At 39.9% G+C, this 20060-nt stretch overlaps 2 protein-coding genes across 5 annotated transcripts in view; both read right to left on the minus strand.

The window, feature by feature from the left end:
• rhbdl3 (rhomboid, veinlet-like 3 (Drosophila)) overlaps nt 1–3083 on the minus strand; it is a 47065-nt gene extending 43982 nt beyond the window's left edge. The window contains exons 1-3 of one of the 2 annotated variants that reach the window (XM_063883095.1): nt 2864–3083; nt 2058–2696; nt 1461–1484 (exon numbers count right to left, since the gene is read on the minus strand). In XM_063883095.1, coding sequence (XP_063739165.1) covers nt 1461–1484; nt 2058–2198 — 165 coding nt within the window. In that variant the 5' untranslated portion in view covers nt 2199–2696; nt 2864–3083. The remainder of the gene's footprint in view (nt 1–1460; nt 1485–2057; nt 2697–2863) is intronic. The other variant, XM_063883096.1, reaches the window with a different exon arrangement.
• Nucleotides 3084–6535: 3452 nt separating this feature from the next.
• On the minus strand, nt 6536–19705 carry rhot1b (ras homolog family member T1). 3 transcript variants are annotated; one of them, XM_063884137.1, is made up of 20 exons: nt 19200–19702; nt 18253–18311; nt 17806–17887; nt 17588–17631; nt 17441–17494; nt 17221–17273; nt 16780–16888; nt 15671–15772; nt 15325–15423; nt 15106–15214; nt 14786–14906; nt 14492–14576; nt 13605–13750; nt 13349–13449; nt 12937–13067; nt 12609–12692; nt 10832–10954; nt 10382–10584; nt 8479–8601; nt 6536–7828 (listed from the first exon to the last, which is right to left on the minus strand). In XM_063884137.1, exons 1-20 carry the CDS (start codon nt 19234–19236, stop codon nt 7711–7713), a joined length of 1983 nt encoding a protein of 660 aa, XP_063740207.1. In that variant the 5' UTR covers nt 19237–19702; the 3' UTR covers nt 6536–7710. The 3 variants fall into 3 exon arrangements, with proteins under 3 accessions (XP_063740207.1, XP_063740206.1, XP_063740208.1); XM_063884136.1 differs by having other exon boundaries at nt 6536–8601; nt 19200–19705; XM_063884138.1 differs by lacking the exon at nt 8479–8601 and having other exon boundaries at nt 19200–19698.
• Nucleotides 19706–20060: the final 355 nt, after the last annotated feature.

Consider the following 20060-nt stretch of genomic DNA (forward strand, 5'->3'; position numbering starts at 1 on the left):
TAGCTTTTCCAGTAATCCCATGGGACCTCAGTCACCCCCTGAAAGAGTGAGCCTGACACGAGCCTCTGACTCAACCCTTAATATCCCCGCTAACCCCCTGCACACACACATGCATACAATTCCCTGTTTGAGAAAGTAGGGGGCCCCAGGACGGGCAGGTGCTGCAGCAACCTCACAGTGTGGTGGCTGTGCGTGTAAAGGGTGTGTGTGTGTGTGTGTGTGTGTGTGTGTGTGTGTGTGTGTGTGTGTGTGTGTGTGTGTGTGTGTGTGTGTGTGTGTGTGTGTGTGTGTGAAGAGAGAGATGGTAGGGAGCCCGTTTGCCGTCTGGCAGTCCAACATGCATGATCAGCCAGTCTGTGTTTCTCTCTCCTGGGATTTCTTGGCTCTATGAATGTGTGTATTTGTGTGTGTGTGTGTGTGTGTGTGTGTGTGTGTGTGTGTGTGTGTGTGTGTGTGTGTGTGTGTGTGTGTGTGTGTGTGTGTGTGTGTGCGTGTGTGTGTGTGCATGCACACTTTTGTTCCTTACAAGATCGGTCAATGGATCAATGCATCAAGGATTATTTATCACCCCAATTGCATTATCAGGGTCAATGTCAGCGGACAACACACCCACAGCCTCCAGTGTGCTCCCACTCGTCTCATGCTCTCCCCTCAGCAGGAGTTTGGTCTGATAAAGCTGCAGCTTGGTTACATGTTATGCCATAATTATTTTTACCCAGCAGGCAAAGGATTTAAAGCTGCACTAGGCACAATTTTGAACTAAAAATACATTTGTCTCATCAGCCTAAATCAGCAGAGAGAAGACTGAGCCATCTCCACCAGCTGAGATCTGATAGGTTCACATCATTAAGCCAAAGGAAATGCTGGTGCCGCGTTTGTTTACCCACAGAAAGGGAAAACGAATCAACACCAATCAGCAATATAAAAACTAACAGCAATGAGTGAGTAGCAGAATAAAGGCTACATTCACCAGAATGAGATGTTTTGTAATGCTTTAAGCTGCACAACTGAGCAGGCATGGCAAACATGAGCAATTTGTGTAAAGTTTAGCATCATGAGTCGTGATTTGTGGGTACTTTCTGACAGTAATCTCATATCCTCGTGCAGGTTTAAGTCACTTACATTAGTTATTAAGCCAGTGTCACAGCATAATGACGGTGTAAAGGCCATGATACATGGACTGTTAAATTAAAAAAGTTACATGGTCCTGTTTTCGGTTCCATATGTTGAAATATTGCATTCTGTTCATCCAAAATCTTTCCCGTGTTTCATGACCTTTAAGCAAGACAATGGAGAGCTTCATCTGGTCAATACATCTGTGTTGGTTCAAGCTAATAACAGAGTCAAGTCAGGGGTCACCCACAGTTCACACATAGATGAGCACCTTCCAACACAGCTCCACAATGAGTGACACATGCATACGGCGAGAGATTCAAGCCACTGTAGCTTGCAATACATACCTTGTCAAACAGAGACTTCCATTGCTAAGACATAGAAAGAGAGAGAAAAGGGCAAGTGACGAAGTGAGAAGATAGGAACAAAATCTCAGACACAGGTGCCCCAGTGGAGAGGAGCACCTGTATTGTAATGAGGCCAAAAGGACTTCCCTCTATTTGCCGTAATTGCAGTCTTAAAATCAGATTGCTAAATCCGATCAGTGTGTTCAATGAGTTACAACAAAAGATAATAAGATGTGAATAATAATGTCTAAGGGTTTTCTCATAGTAAGCAATTTGAATGTTTGAAACAACTAATGGAGCAACAGTAATATGTGTGTGAGCGAATTGAAAAATTAATAATCCTAGAAAGGATGTAGCGCTACAAGCCTGTTGTGGCCACTCGATTTTTTTTTCTGTAAAACTTGGTTCCTTAAACCCCATATTTTAGATAAACATCGAAAATGTATTTTAGGAGTATCTTTTTAATTTACGTAATCTAACGTAATGCCTTAATATTATCCAATGCAAATGAAAGTGGAGGTCCTGCTGCGTAATTGAAATTGTGAACATGTGAATCTGTATCAGTGTGCACTTAGGGTCCCTCTGTGTTAGACTTACGTCTTCTTGAGCCACGGGGAGGACGTCGGTGCTTTCCAAAACCTCGATCTCCTCGCCCTCCGCGTTGGACGCCACCGCTGGAGAGGAGTTCACAGGTGCCTCCCGGGTTCCGCCCGTCATCCTCGGGCTGCTCTTCTCCATACACCCGGGAGAGCAGCGAATCAATAATCCTCAGGAATGACTCCACATAGTTTATAATCCCGTTTCGTTCCCTATGTTTCTTAACAGCAACAGAAAGCAGAGCATCATGCTCGTTTACGCATCCCTTGAAGTTGGATCTGACTTGGATTTTGGACAGTCAGTTTATTCCACGTGAAAAGATAAAACGCTTGATGAGGTTTGCGATCTCCAGTTTGTTTCCAGAGCACTTCCTCAAAGTCAAGCCTTGACAAAGTTGATGTGGAATAGTTAGGTAATAGTTCTGGGCTGTGAAGTGCCCTTGCGATGTCACACCACTGTCCTCCACATCGTTAGTCAGCAGTGACAGAGATTTGCAGAGCTGGAGAAGAGCTTGGGTTGGATTTGCTCGCCACGGACAGAGGCAGCGGTCCAAGTTTGATCACTGAGGGGATGCGCATTTACAGAGCGAGTCTTCTTACTTTGAGAGATGCGACGCAGCAGTGACAGAGCTAGGATCATCTGAAATAAATAATGACATCATCAAACACTGTCAAAAACATAAAACGTAAGACAGAGATGACAGACAGTCTCATATGCTGGTCAAGCCCGATTTAAAGAGCATGGACCTCAAGACTCAAGGGAGAGAAGTCCAAGCAAGTGCCATATTTTGTGGTGCGTCATGATACCTGGCATGCTGCTTTCATACGCTCGGCGGCACAGTGCGGGGACAGCCGTCTGCTGAAGCCTCAAAGAGGCGGAGGAACACACCGGCGGTCTGCGATGGGATGGTTGGTTATGCTCCAGGAGACGCGGGGACTGTGCTCCAGCCGCATGAGTCCCTCTAGGCACAAACAGAGATGCAAAGAGACGTAGGGGCGGAGAGAGGGGAGGGAGCGAGAGATTTGGTCGGCGGTGAGGAGGGATCACCAGACACTCCCTCTCAGGGGTTTCGAGAAACTCCGGGCTCCCTGTCTGAACAGCTGGCTGTCACCGGCTCAGAGGTTGTGGGTCATTTGTGCATGAAGATGAAATGTTGTATAATTATATGGTAATGTACTGCACCTCTCTAAGATTACCACCTGACACACTTTAGTAAGGAACCTTCGAAAACGCTTTTAGTAAGGATTTTCTATGGGTAACTAATGTGAGTGCTTTACAGATCAGTAAACGCCATTCAGGTGGGCCATGAATCTAATTCTATAATGTTTGCAGTTATAGTAAAAAAGAAAGGGATTTATTACAACTTAAATGTTTTATGGAGTGTGCAAAATAAAGCATCTGTGAAAGACGTATTTCACCACATATTTCCTCTATGGGGTTTATTCAAATTAAATGCATTCTCCTTTCATGTTATAAATACTAGTTTACCATGTACCACACAAGCAGCATTAACAGTGAAATAGCTTAAAGGCTCAAAAAGGAGGGAGTGTCGGAGGTTGTAAATTCCAGGTTGTTTGAGGGAATATAAACTGTCCCCTCCAGTCTGCTGCTACAATCCCCCAAAATGATTGGGCCTCATCTCAGACACACACCTACCTATTACCTCCAGAGACATCAAACAAAACTAATAGTTGGGTGGAGGCCATGTATAAGGAGAAAATATGTGATGGTGGTGTTGTCTGTGTAGGTTGATCAGTATCCTTCTAGTGAAACTCCCCCAGGTACCATATTATTGCCATGGAAACAATATGGCCAATTGATATTTCTAACCCTGAGGGTCTTCTTCTGACTCCTACACACAGTGTTGGGTTGAAGTTGGAGCATGGAATAAAAATAAAAAAAAGTCCAAGGAGCCGTTCAGAGATCAGCAAAATAATGTTGACATTGTGTAATTTGATTTGGTCTTTACACAGTTTGGAAGTAAGTGTGTCCTATCCCTGACTTGTACAAATAAAATCGCCTCAAAATAATGTATTTTTACCTCTTACATACTAATAATCATTAAAACAATGTGAAGTATTCATTGATGAACTGTTGCATATTAATTCATAGACAATAAGGACTCAAGGGCATAAAGCTGTAGATGCAATGTACTGTATATCTTGTTTTGATAAACAAATGAGTTGATCATGTTTTTTTTGCTTAAATATATACAGTATAAATATGAGTGCTGCAAATTAAGTCTAACAATGACACAAATAAAGATAAACCATAAAATATAACAATTTTCTTAAAACGTACATTAGGAAGAAAGGGATATTGTCTTATTAGCTACATGGCACCTTTAGGAATTTCCATTCAAATAAGCTTATTTGACAAAATAAGCTTGAATGTTGTTGCTTTTGCAGTTCATGTGCTAACATCAGCTAAGAGCTGTGACAGATGAGGGAAGAGAGTGTGAACAAAGAGACAAGATGTACAGCAAGGAAAACAGCTGCTATGTGGGAGAACTTAGCTCATGTATAAATGAACAGATGGGGAGTATAGCTTTCTTTTCACACAAGTCGTTCTCAAAGCTTTCTGCAGGTACTAACTGTTCTTTAAGCCAGTAGCAATCTCTTTTGTCTAACAACAGCCCCTCACTGAAGATTGTCATCATTTGCAGTGTTCATGTGTTTTTATGTTAAATTGTCTGATATGCTGCAAAATGTTAATTATGTGAAATGATGTTTTATAACAATATTTATGTTGTCTTCCATTCTGTCAAAACTGTGTTCAAATTTGCATTTGTTCCTATACACCTTGGTTTTTCATTCCATTTTAGTTTAACTATATTCCATTCATTATGTTAGGATAACTACTCCAAACAATGATCTATTATTGTGACTATTTCAATTTATCAACAAATTTAGTTTATACGTTACTGTTAGCTACATTATATCTACTGTTCATCCTATTGAGCTGTTTATCCATCACTTTAGGTAATACAGTTTGTGCTGTTTACATAAGGTGATGGATAAACAGCTACTTTTAGCTTACTATTTCAACTTCTCTGCTTGTAAAATGTGCATGCATCTTCAATTGCAACAATGGCATTCAAGTGTTACAGCTGAAGCAATGTGTGTAATGAAAATCCTAAAAATGGAAATTGTAGAAGTACCCCCCGACAGACAAGTACGTATGGCTAGGAGTCCCTACTCTAAGGAAAGGCGTTAAAGTCTTCTTTGTATCAAACATCTTTAGACAAACTTTACTGGAAACAGGCTGTACTGGCACAGACTTCCTTTTAATGGTTAAATAGGAGTTCTCATGCAGCACAGTGTCTGACTGTCTCACATAATTACAGACACTCATTAGTGAGAAGCAGTGGTGCTTCAAATGTCGTGACAAGGCAGCTGCGCCAGAAAATTCAACTTCAAATGTCTAAATGTAGTGTTTCTGAGGACTGTATGGATTTAACAAGACACATTTGGGCCTTTTTCTGTCTCTCAAGTGTCCCAGGGTACTGCTTGATTTAACACACATTTCTGGGTCTGCTTTAAAAAAGTGTGTGGCTAAATGACTCCTTCTGAAAACTGATCTAAAAACTTCAAGGTTGAAACTTTAAATAAACCAGATAATCCTGTCTGTAGTCCCTCATGAAGTTAACAATATTCTGCCATGTTGGTCAACTAAAGCTGCTTCGGATTAATACGCATGTAGCTTGTAAAAAATGATGGTACATGTTCTTTTAAGGAACATGTTTTTAAAAAATGAGTTTTAACTGAAATAAGGTGGGCACCAAAATTGAAGATGTACCAAACTAAATGCTAAAATCACAAAAAAGTATTATCATCTGTGTGATTAACATCCTTTGAATGCCATCTATTTGAGTCCAAGCCATTAGTATCCCAACACCAAGCATCCACTATGTTAAGCAATGAGTGATAGTATCAGCTTGATGAGCATTTTAAATCAAAGTCATATCTTTGTAAGGATGGAACAATAATTAAACAATACAATGATTCTAATTCAAGCCATAGATGTGATATTCTTTAAAGTTATTCCTGGTGAAGCTTTTCCTAAGAATACTTACCCTCCTCTTGATATGACTGCAGTCCTTTTCGCCTCGCAGTTTACACATACATACATACATAGAGACTAAAGAGACAAGTTTCATCCACTGAGGATTTTTCCGTTAAGCAATGCTGCCCTCTAGTGTCTTAAACCCAGTAGTCATATACACATACATGCTCGTTCCTTAAGATTAGAATGTTTAATCTTGGCCAAACTAAAATCAGACAAGAATAAAGATAAATAAAAAAGAAGCATGGATAGTTTAAAATAATAAAAAAGTTTCCTTGATTAAATATCCTTTTTTAAACGCTGCGCTGACATTTAAAAAAAAAATGAAATCACCTTAAATTGTAATAAATCTTGAATTTGAAAGTGTTTCATTACTTGGCAACATCTTCAAACACAAATCCACCACACCAGACTTAATAGAGATATTCATTTATTGTAAACAGTTGGAAAGGCAGGGCAGAGAATATACACAAACTGAGCGTTGAGGCAAGCAGTTGTTATTGCATGGAAAATTAAAATCTGGGTTTACACATTTGCATCTTCTGCTTAAAAGAATAGATAACCGGGATTCACAACAGGGTCGAATTACTTGCAAACTTACTATGACGCCATTTTTTTCTGTTCAGCACACTGTTTAATAATTAGCACTTTTATACCTGTATAATTGGGGGATGGAAAGCAAAACATTGAGGTTGACAGGGGAATTATCTTTTACATTGAGTCTTAAAACTCTTGAATGTGGTTGGAATGGTGAAGCATGCAAAACCAAAATGTATGGAGTGTCAAACTTCACAGGTCTTTGCATACTAACACACACGCACACAATGAGCTGACAAATATGGTACCAAATTGGGAAGACATTAGAGTGAGCGGCAGATTGTTCAACTACATTGCACACATCAAACACTGCCCTACTCAGATGTGTAAACAATTTAAAAAGTTTGCATCGAACAATTTTGCTAATATCAATTCTAATGTTTTTGTGAGTTCATAAGCAGACTGTTAAGCTAAAATCTTTGCATTTCGTGTTATGAGTGTAAATCAGACATGGCCCTTTTATACAAGACAAACAAATGTAAAGTCTACAATATTATTTACACTATTTACATATAGTTCAGTCTAATAAAAGCGTCAATGTTATTGCAAATCTCACATTCCCATCACAACTGACACCAAATTGTTCATTTCAATCATCAAGCAACCAAAAAAATAGCTTTATATGCAACTCACCCACGTTACTCACTACGGCTCTTCAGCAGCTTAACCTTCATTTATATATATAAATATAGATATATTGATTTGCAAAAACTTGCAAACAAACAGATTAAGCATATTAGCAATTTGTGTACAAAATTAAATATTGTTTATTTTTCTTCCCAAGAAGAGAACGTGTCAGTGGAATGAGGATGCAACAAAAAGAAATGTTTGCCAAGGTAAGCTTCCACACATTTTCCTTCTGGTCAAAACAAAACAATGAGACATTTTATTATATTTTCATTTACTTAATACAAGCTTAAAGTTGTGACTGGTAAAAACAGTTCTGTGTGTACCATGGGGATAGAGAGGGTTAGACCCGGGTACCCTAAGATCACCGCTGTTTGAGCAGCACTCTGTACATGGCGAAGCCCAGCACTGCAAACATTGAGGCCCCAACACTCGCTCGCAGCCAGAAGGTGGAGCTCTTCAGGTCTGCTTGGCTTACATGTCTGTTAAACAGAGAAGAAAACCAGAGAGAGATGAATAGATATTGAAAAAGGGAAGGACACTAAAGTAAATAGGCGAGGTGTTACTGGGAAGGAGGATGCGAAAATAAGAAGGCATGGCCTGAAAGAAATATGGGTGAAATAACAAAACAGGGGTGAAGCTTCGAATCACGGATATAGATGTTGAAGACAAAGCCAGTCAAAAACATGAGGGACGTTCAGGATTATTGTTATGACATGAGATAACAAGACAAGGAATTAGCTATGACAGCTCTGTTAAATGAGGCAGCTGAGGCACAGTGACGTGACAGTGACAGTTTCAACACTACTGAGGAGCAGGCAGCCTACAAGCAATATCAAAAAAGGTAGTCAAAAAATGAAGATAATAGAAAGGCTTCTTAGATGGACTCAAAGGACTCTGACAGCATGAAACAAGGGGAAACACAAAATGGAAACTATGATGTAGAAACTGTGACTGACTCTTGTATCATATTTACATTTCTGGGAAATCAGTTCCTATATATAGAACAACTTTGTAAAAAACAAAAGTCAAGCGAAAAAAGCAGAAGAAATGTATGGGAAGCTTGAGGTGCGATGCCAACAATGAACTTATCAGAGATACAGGGAGGGTTTTAAAAAGGTAAAAAAAGGACCTTCTGAGTACAACAGCGTAGAGTTTGGCCCTGACCGTCTGCAGCAGCTCAGAGTTGAGGAAGTTCTGACACAAGCAGAAGGTGCACCGGTTACAAGTGCACATGCAGCGCAGCCGGGCGTGGCTGAGGAGAGATATAAGGAAGACAAACACCAACACACAGTTTATGTATTAAACACACAAGAGAGACAAAGGTAAGATAGAGTTAAAAGACGCCGCCACCACCATGCAGTAAGTAATTTGAGGCACATTGCCTGAGAGCCAGAATCTATGGTCGTTGGTCAGCCGTCAAAACAATCTGAAATAAGATCCTGAGAGATGCAATAATTATTGAATTATTTTCTAATTAAAGAAATACAATACATTGCAAACACAAAATACATATTACATTCATTCATTATAAATAAAAGTCCAAATTCTCAGATTTTAGCATCTTACATGTGAATATGTTCTAGTTTCTTTCCTCCTCTATTACAGTCAATGGAATATCTTTGACTTATGGACAAAACAAGACACTTAAAGAAATCTTCTTGACCCTCCAGAAAAAAAAAAACGGCAAACAACATCTTAAACCATTTTCTGACTTCTTTTTCGATGTCAGAAAATGACATCTAAACGATTAATCGAGGAAAGATGAATTGTTAGTTGCCCCTGTTGTTATATTCTGAATCTTGACATAATTATCTATTTTGTTGTCGATTAAATAGTAGCTGGTGTGTTGTGTGTAGTTGTGGAAGTGGGATGTGCAGAGAGGCGCTGTGTGCTGACAGCGCACTGCAGCTCACTGACTGACTGCACAAGTGTGATCCGCTGAGAGAGATCAACACCACTGCTCAGCAGGGGAACACATTTACCCACACTGCAAAACACTGTGGTTTCAGATTTGAAAGCAACACGCCCAGAGGGATGTGAAATGCATTAATATAGACTGAGGTACATCATATCTGATAATGACACTGAGTGTGGTAGCATCCCCACAGGAAGCACGTTCATCCTGAGGCAAGGAGCAAAGGCATAGAAATGAAAGACAGTTTAGAGAGCCTGGGTTTTAAAAGGGAAGGTGGACTTAAAAAAAAACATCTGTCCCACTTGTTTCATGCACGATTTCCTGCTGGAATTTATTTCACAGCATACAGGAAATACATATGAAAATGTTAGATCAAATAACAACCCTGTCTGTTTAACAGGAGCAAACAAGCAGCAGAGACTGAGCCTTTTCGCCACCTCAGGCCACGAGAAGAAAAACATAGTTCAGATGATATCTAGCTCAGGATATAAAGCACTAATTGCCCAGTGCAATTTTCTATAGACCTAGGGGGATGTATTAATGCATCATGCTCAAATATCTTCCAGCATCTTCAGCTACATAGGTATTTAGAAAACACAGGCCTTAAGTCACCTTTGAATAAGCGACTAAGAAGATTGTTGCGGAAATTACCAAACTGCAATTCTCTTTCTCAAAATTGAAAGTCTTCTGTTGGTGAATGACGATTTGTTCTTACAATCATATCCCAACATCACTGTTCTTTAACTGGTGTGTTAGCCAACATGAAACACAGTATTAAAAGCATGTTAGCTTTAAACACCGAGTTGCCAGTGTGTTAGGTGTTCCTAGATAATGCTAAAATAACAGTTATGAGATCAATCATATCTTCATGAAGGTTTTGCTAATCAGTTTTTCCTTAAACGATTGATTTATATCAATAGGGTAGTCTAAATAACAGAAACAGCTTTCAATTCAACAGCACGACATGACATCCAAAGTTAAACAGTTTAACTTTCATAAAGAATTTCTTTCATTAATCTGCATTAGCTTTAGCTAGAGGCATGTCCAACTCACTATGATTTTTTTCTTCTTAAAGTGCAACAATGACAAATCCAGAGAGTGTTTTCTCCATACTTACGGGTACATGGCCATGGTGGTAAGTTTGGTGTAGATGTCTTTGCTGGGCCCTTCTGCAGTGTTACAGGTGAAGGACTGCGGAGGGGGCATCTTGTGCTTCCGACAGAAGTCCAGAGGAGTGCAGCCGTATATCTGTTTGACCTCCGGCAGGTCCGACTTCCCTGCTATCATCATACATGGAATCTTGCTGTCCATGAAGTATTGCTGAGGAGGAAAAGAGAGGGCAATTGGCTATTGTGGCTGATGTCAGAAATCATCTTGGTCAAAGGTTAACTTTCACAGTCATAGACAAGGGGGCCAAAAATACTGAGTGTTTTTTTTATGTATCGTGTCCAAATGTTTAAGCATTGGGGGTAAAAAACACCCCAACATTTCAGCGAAAACATATCATTTGTAACCCTGTTGTGGATTCAAAATGTCATTTGAATTCTGAGATAAGGCACACATATACCTTGAAGACTTTGGCGCAGTATTCAAAGGAGTAAGGGTTGCTGACATCATAGACCAGGCAGACAATGTCACAGGCCAGGTCATCATCAGACAGGTAGTCAAAATCAGGGAAAACTTCATGAAGCTGAGAGGGAAGGAGAAAGAGAGTTAGGAGAACATTGCTGAATTTCAACAATAGTCACATAATAGATCAATGGATAAATGGACGATGGAAACAACTGCAGATATTCTGGGTCAATCACTGTAGTTCAGAGATCAAATTTGAGAGTGAATACTGTTTGACCAAAAGCTAGCAACGTTATATTTCTCCAACTATTGTGATTTAAGTGATAAATGTATCTGACTAAAAGGCTCGCCACTATGGGACTCGTGTATGTTTTTTCTCCACAACCACATTTTAGTAGCAACATTTGAGTAAAGTATTGCGCACACAGGAAGCTTTGCATGTGCTGACTCAAGTGAGTATTGCAATATACACTGCCCGGCCAAAAAAAAGGTTGCCACCTGGATTTAACTAAGCAAATACATAAGAGCCTCCCAATGGATAATTACTGCATGGGTGATTATGTTTCATGTGGCAACAAGTTATTTAACCCTAACTGATGCTGCCAGTAGCTTCTCATTTGTTAAACAGTCATGTCGAAAGACATATCCTGTGGTCGTGAAAAAGATGTTAATCTGTTTCAGAAGGGTCAAATTATTGGCATGCATCAAGCAGAGAAAACATCTAAGGAGATTGCTGAAACTGTCCAACGCATTATTCAAAACTGAAAGGACAGTGGGGAAAAATCATCTGCGAGGAAAACGTTTGGTGGAATCAAATCGTAGAAGAACAACAGTAGAACTCACGGCTATGTTTAATAGTGAAAGTAAGAGCATTTCCACATGCACAATGCGAAGGGAACTCAAGGGATTGGGACTAAACAACTGTGTAGCCTCAAGAAAAGCACTTGTTAGTGAGGCTAATCGGAAAAAGCGGCTTCAATTTGCTAGGGAGCATAAAGATTGGACTCTGGAGCAATGGAAGAAGGTCATGTGGTTTGATGAGTCCAGATTTACCCTGTTCCAGAGTGATGGGCGCATCAGGGTAAGAAGAGAGGCGGCTTGAAGTGATGCACCCATCATGCCTATGCCTACTGTACAAGCCTGTGGGGGCAGTGCTATGATCTGGGGTTGGTGCAGTTGGTCTGATCTAGGTTCAGCAACGTTATGTGCCCAAAGAATGAGGTCAGCTGACTACCTGAATATACTGAAGGACCAGGTTATTCCATCAATGGATTTTTTCTTCCCTGATGGCACGGGCATGTTCCAAGATGACAATGCCAGGATCTATCGATCTCAAATTGTGAAAGAGTGGTTCAGGGAGCATGAGACATCATTTTCACACATGGATTGGCCACCACAGAGTCCAGACCTGAACCCGATTGAGAATCTTTAGGATGTGCTGTAGAAGACTTTGCGCAGTGGTCCGAATCTCCCGTCATCAATATAAGATCTTGGCAAAAAATGAATGCAAGACAGAAATAAATGTAGTGACATTGCAGAAGCTTGTGGAAACGATGCCACAGCGAATGTGTGCGGTAATCAAAGCTAAAGGCGGGTCCAACAAATATTAGAGTGTGTGACCTTTTTTTTTGGCCAGGCAGTGTACATCCCTTTTTTTCCAGCTTAAAAGAACAACCTGGTAAGCACAGCCCAAATAGTGCTGCACTAAGTCAAAATTGCAACAAAAAAGTGATAATAAATCAAGTAGTATTAAAGGTTCATTTGATACTCACAAGTAGGTATTTCTCCTGGCCATAAACATAGGTTGTGCTGATGGCATAGTAGGATCTTTGTTCCTCACTTATCGTGTTTTGGCGCTGAGAGAAAAAGAAGAGAGGGAACATCATAAAAACTAGAACAGGACATGAAACTGTCTGTAAACTATGATTTAGCATCTGGGAAATGTTTATCACATATCACATCACATATATGCAAGAGAGGGAAGTGCTAAGTGCTTGTGAAAGAGTAAAACCAACACTGTTTGAATCTGGGATACTGAAATATCTGTGAGGGGATAGTATGCATTAAAATCTGTCATTACTGGTGTGCAAATCTGTTTACCAGGAGGTTTCTACCCAGAAAGGCTTGGAGGAAGCCGCTTTTGCCGCTGCCAACGTCTCCAAAGACATTACAGCGGAAGACGCTGCGCTGGGTCTGCTTCTTCTGCAGGTCAATCTTCTTATCTCTGGTCACTGCAGGGACACACGGACACACACACACTGTTCAGACTACTGCTATTCACAACACATGCCCTCAGACAGTCAGATTGAACAGCTGCTTTAAATGTCCAAAGGTTTATGACAGTTGATTTATTGATGAGATTACAGACGGCAAGCAAAATAGTTAATTGACGTGTAAAGCAATTACTCTGATTATGACCCTGAATAACAACCACGGATCCAATAAATTAAACAAATCTACAAGTTATAATTTTACACAACTATGGAAAAGAAGATTTTAAAGTGTGATCCACCTGTTACTCCTGCTGCTTGGGACTCCTGCTCAGCAATGATTGAGTAACCGAGGTAACCCATATACTCCAGGCATCGTTGGACATCAAGATATGTTGTTAACCTGAACAAATGCAAGTGGAAATATATTTAAAAGCTAGTTTTATTAAGTTTAGAATTGAGATATTGTGGGGGTTTTTTTAAAGAAAATGTGTATAGTGATTTTGAAATGTTCAAATGCTACACGAACAGGCTTTAACGTAAATGATCACCACTCACGTCCACTGGGAGAGATATCCCTGGTAGGTGATCCAGCCCTGGTCGTTAGTGCAAACTGTGTTATTGACATCTGGACCCCAGGGCATGTAGGGAAAAACATCAAACAGGTCCTTCATCTCCTCTGGTGATAAGGCACAGTCACGGTCCTGATGAACACATGAGTTGGTTATAGGATGGGAAACTGCTGCAAAATACGCAGAATATGCCTGAATCTGAACTAAATAAAAATGACTGTTTTCGTCAAAGCAGTCTGGTGGCTTTGAAGGGATATACAGAAGAGAGGGGATCCAGTTCCCTGTCAGACATGGATCTCTGACAGCACGGAAAACGGTGTTCAATTAATTTAAATATAGCTTACACATTTTTCCTCAGTGGCTGAAATACATTTTACTGCTGTGTGCATCCAGATCATAACATTGCCTTGCTCCTGTCTGTTTATTCAAACTTTGGCCCTGCTGACTGTCATCTTCTGTACGTACTACAGTGACTGTAGTTCATACATTCCCACTTCAAAAGATCCGCACGATAACTTGAAGACAGGAAATGTTTAAAATACAAACTATGGGATCAACTGAGTCATTTCTACCTGAGAAAAACAAACAGGACTGAAGTCAACATTCACAGTTGGACATTTGAAACGGTGACAGAAAGCAGATTATGGCACAAGCAGTCAATTTCACTCTTTGACTTCGCTAACCTCGCGGCTAATTCGGCCGTCAATCCCTCCTCAGCGACAACATGTTAAATCTCACCTCAGCAGGTGGTCAGCGTTGGCTATGGGAGGGTAATTTGGTTTGGTGCAGTGTATTGTGCTGAGCAGCTTTCTGTTAAAGCCTCTCCAGGGCAGAGGGGGAAGTAAATGAAGAACCAGGTTTACAGGATTGTACCTTGTCATGTTTGTCAAAGACGCTCTGGAGAAAGAGGTAGGCATTATGGTTGAGCTCCGTGGTGCAGTCTGGAGGAAGTTTCAACCTAGAGACAGTAAAAGGACAATGAGTGTAACACAAAAAACAACTTTACAAATTATTAAACAAGGGGATACATATAACAGTTGACTATTAAAAATTGCTTAGTAGTTATTTTTTGCCAAATCTAATTAGGGCACAGCATTACTTTTAACAAAGCATGTCAACACGATGGAGTTGATGGTGGGTAACTAAGAAATTAAGCCTTAGACTCACGGAGGGAAGAGGTAGTCTTGATTTAACTCCAGGTCATCGTCGTACCCAAACCTCCTCAGCACGGTCCACGTAGTTTCGTGGCGACCCCGCTGGATGAACAGAGTGTGGAGGAAGAGGAAGCCTGGAGAGGAATATCCCGAAAAACATCAAACAACAGTCAGAAAACTATTTGAAGGTGTGTGTGTGTGTGTGTGTGTGTGTGTGTGTGTGTGTGTGTGTGTGTGTGTGTGTGTGTGTGTGTGTGTGTGTGTGTGTGTGTGTGTGTGTGTGTGTGTGTGTGTGTGTGCACATGATAATGAGGCCAGTCCATTTATTCCTACCTTTCAGTGTGAGTCCGTTGTCAAGCACTCCGTCACTCAAATTCTTCCTGACCACATTTTTTACATCCTCCAACGCCTGGGACTCCAGTGGGATGTTGAAGGACGTCCTCTGAAAGATCAGACAAAAACATCATTGTTGTCGAAGGGAGACAAAAACAGGTCCAGTGCAAATAGTGATAAACCTAATGACCTTTGTACAGCAGTGATTGGTCGACTTACCTGGAAGAAGTTGAGCTCGTTATCATTGAGAATCCCATCATTATCCAGGTCAGACACTTTAAAGATTCGAGTCAGGGCTTTGACACACAGTAACTTCATCTGGGAATCAAAAATGCAAATCAAAAGTAACTTCAACAGAACCATTTTGTAGTGCCCCCTTTGCTTAAATTCAGTATAAAACCTTCCATTTTTTTAGTCTATGTGCTTAAAACGGCTAAAACATTCAGCATTACATAACTCTGTAAAATCTGAATTCATTAAGATTCTTTCTTGATGTAAAACAAGCTGACCACTACTGCATCACACAGAGTGTTGCAGAATTCACACAGCATAGTTCTGCCCTTACATTTTTCTTCTCCGGGCAGTAAAGTGGACCGGTGGGGTGCAGAACAGCTTTTTGGGCATAGTAAAACAGCTCTGAGATGTTCTTCAGGTTCTTTGCTGAACACTTTGAAAAAAACAAGAAATGGGAGAAGGGAGTTTGGTTATCCTTTATACATAATATAATATATACTGCCTTAAATTCCCTCTTATATAAATACCTTTGCAACCCTGTTAATATTCAGCGTCATGACAAAGTTGGACTATCCCTGTACACACATACCAGTCTTTGTGTGTGCGTGCGTGCGTGCATGCGAGTGCGTGCGTATGTGTGTATGACTATGGGAGCTAAGTCGGTGCCAGACATTGTATTAACACACAGGATCTGTCTGAGCCCCATGCGTGGTTTAATTAAAACAGAGTTAACCTCAAGTCATGTATCAAATCCTCTCATACAATTGTTTGGCTTCCTCATTGTGAACACTTTATATCGTAAACGTGCGAAACACTGCGTCCATCATGGGGACTATAAAAAAGAGCAGCAATCGCAATAATATTTAAAAAAGGGTGGATCGACAAAAGTATTTATTGGCTGTATACTTTCACATTTCAAACGTTTTTAAATCGCATTACTGACAATGGACATATTGTGTGGGAGAATCAAATGTTCAGTGGTTGACAGAAAGGATCATAAACATGCTTTCCAGATTGTCATCATAAGAAAACAAATGAACCTCCATGTATGAGGATTTTAATATTTCTACATCCACGTTAGTGTTTTACACAGGCTGAAGAGACCTGAAAAGCACAGCCAGTAAACAAAATCATGTCTCTTTGTTAACATATAAACAGCCACCGAACGATTATTATTGAATAAAAACCTCTTCCCCGCATCATGTTCTGCGTGATCACTATATTATTGATTTCTATATGTGTTTACTTCCCTTTTGACTTTGTGTACTGAGCAAAATATCTTTCAACTTGATGTCTGAATCTATAGCAATGCTACTGTATTCATTGAATGTAGAAGCGTCTATAATCAGGTAAATCCAAACAGAATTATCACAGCATTAACTTTATTGTGTTACTATTCAGAAACAGTCGAGCAATAAAAAGGGCGGTTTACTCTCTCACCTCGACACAAGTCTCTATCTCACTGTGCCGGTTCATGATGGGCAGTATGGTCTCCATGCTGCTGTGCTCCACCAGGTCTGACTTGTTCCCCACCAGAATCAGAGGAACCCTTGACACAACAACAGGCGTACACATTGCATCGTATTTGTACAAATAAAAACATAAACATATTAACATGTAAAATGAGGTTTTTATAGAAAATGACTTTGTATTTTCTCTCTCAGTAAAGCAGCGACTCATTCCACAGTTAAAACCTCTAAATACAGAGGGCAAATAAGGCTAAACCTGCTCATGTGAAATGCCGTATTACTCAATCCACCCCGTTACTGTGGTCATTGCTTCAGTCACAAGTTGTTTTATATGACTGGCTACAGAATGGTCCCACATAATTGCCCAAAACTGAGCTGAAACTCAGAAAAAATGATTTATAAAAGTTCACACCTGCTGTCCTTGTCTGTGTTGTCATTAATGAGGGGGAGCCAGTGGCTGGTGACCTATGGAAAAGAAAAGGTACAAAAGATAAAACTGTAAAAGATCATCATCATTTTGATGGACAAATGAATGAGTGACATACGAGTTACATCAACAGCCAAACAAATGTTACTGTTAACTGTAATACAAACCAATTATGGAAATGTCAACAGCCACAGAGCTGGCTCACCTTTTCTATGGAAGTCTTGTTGTTGACAGAGTAGACAATGCAAATCACATTTGCCTGTGAGAGAGGTCAACACAGACTCCCATTAGGCTTAGAACTGAATCAGCACTTCTCTCCAACTTAACAGGAAAGCATAATGTGCAGACTGACCTTAGAGATCTCCTGAAACAACTGCTCATCCGTCTGCTCTGCCTCTGTAGAAGGAAGAAATGTGCAGTGTGAAGTGAAGACCTTTTTTCTTTTTTAATATGCTAGGCCAGAAAAGGTGACTATAGGAGTAAGTATCATTATGATTTCACAACAAATGTCACTGCAATTTAATGATTAAATAATGCACTTTTCTGTGCAGTACATATATTCGTATGTACCTGAATAGTCCACAATGTGTGTGGGAACTCTCTCTGGTGTGACATCTGCAGGTATGGTGATTTCTTCAGCTCGGTAAGGAACCTAGGATAAACACAACATAGTGATCACTTACACAGACATTTTTATAATCGGCTACAAGTCTTTAACTAGAAGCGACACGAAGACCCTCGCCACTGACAAATGACCTACCTTGTAAGTAACAAGTTATTTGTTTATTCGCCCTGTGATTTGGATCAGTGCTGACATTTATTGGGCATCGTGACTAAGTTTCATGAACATCAGGCCAGTAGTTTTTGCTATAATCATGCTGACAAGACAAGACTGACCCAGGTAATCAGGTAAAATGAATGGTGTTAAACTCAACCCAAAGGAATTATTAATTAAATTCAAGGTGGATAAGCATCTTCAAGGATATACAAAATCTGATGATAATAATGTATGCATACCACAGTTGGGAATTCCTCGCTGACCAAGGACATAATGAGAGACGTCTTCCCCACTTTGGCTGTCAAAGAGAACAATAATAGTTAGGATAGTTTATTCGGCAGCTCTTATCATTGTCAATATGAACATTATTTAATGGTGTAACTGTAGGAACTTAATTTATTAATTTAATATGACAATAAGCTCAACGATAGACTCTTCAACAAGCTATCCGGGCCATGTGACCCAGACACAGAAGGCCTCATTGTGGGAATCACAAGCACCACAGGGCAACTGTTCATGGATGTAAAAATGATTTGCAGCTTTTTTTATTTTTATGACTATACCTTTAAAACAATGAAAACAATATTTCTAACAGCAGAATTCCCCAAATAGTTGGGTTTCCTGTGAAAAAGAAACACCCAGAGGGAAAAAGGAGGAAATATGTGGAAAATTCACTCTGATGTTTACTTCCCTTTAAAATCATGATGTTTAATTCATTAAATACCCAAACAAAACAAAGTGATTTCTTACACTTAACAAGTGTAACATAACAAAGGAGTATCTGCAGATACCATATAAATGATTTAAAAGTTATATTTATTAAAACAAAGGACAGTCAGCTGGCAATAATATTGCATATGTTAAGATATTAAAGTAACCTTTATTTAGCTTAGCTAGCTGTGTAATGGGGAAAGAAAACTACTACCGTTTTGAAAAAAAAGCTTTATTAAATGCAGGGTTTTCTACGAGTGTCCTGGATATGACATGCAGCAAGACCACTGAATGACATACAATGTAAAGCAAAACAGTACAACACACGTCAGAAAATCAGTATGATCATGATGGTTTGTGTCAGTCAGCAGCATCACATGCCCAGCTGGTAGCATCAGGGCAGAGTAACCACTGAAGGCTGAAGCTGCAGACCACAGACCAGCACACTGTAATATGAATGCACAGCTTTACTTACGCTCTCCCACCAACAATATCCTCACGTCCTTGCGCATCTTGTTCGGTGTCAACTAGCTCGACAAATAGTTTTGTGTGAAACATCTATGCTCCTGTCTCGATGAAGGATACAATCAGCCAGCTCTCCTCGGCCTGGCTCGCTTGCTAACGGCGCTACGTTTGCATCATGACAGCTCCGGTTTACACTGGTTCAGAAACACACGGTGCACGGTAAAGAGGGCTGTGCAAACCAGTAAGTCTATAGGTTACTAACAATGTGTTTGTTTTTTATACTATATCCCCTCTGCTAGGATCAGTAAGCCCTGCAGCTGCGGTCTTCAGCCAGCTAATCGTTACACAAGTTTGACAAGAGCATTAGCGGGAGCTAGCAGTGAACGTGCCTCCAGTTACGCCCATTCTGGCTCGCAGCATAGATCGTATATTGAGACGTAATCCCCTAAATCCCGCCCATCCACTCAGTTCGGAAAAGAGAATATTTAACATGGTTTTTGCAGTGGTTTTTTGTTGTTGTCAGAATTGTATGGAAGGCCATTCATGTTAAATACAAATAAAGGTGAACATATAATATAAACAAGTTCATGAAAAACGTTGACAAAAAAAACCAAACTTTCATCTTTGTGTGTAGGCTATATTAAAAATAATCCTTATAATTCATTATCATTAATTATTTTGAGAAGTCATAACTACACAACAAATAGATCATTTCTTAATCTGTAAAGTAATTCCAGTTGTCAACTAGCAAAGTTCAAACAATACATATCCTTCCGAAAAGTTAGATGTGGTAATATAAGTAAAATAACCTTAACATTTTACTTAATAAAGTCTTTGAGTACAAGCACTTGAGTTTAGCTAGCACTGCTTG

Source organism: Eleginops maclovinus, chromosome 5 (assembly GCF_036324505.1).
Source record: "Eleginops maclovinus isolate JMC-PN-2008 ecotype Puerto Natales chromosome 5, JC_Emac_rtc_rv5, whole genome shotgun sequence".
Lineage (NCBI taxonomy): Eukaryota > Metazoa > Chordata > Actinopteri > Perciformes > Eleginopidae > Eleginops > Eleginops maclovinus.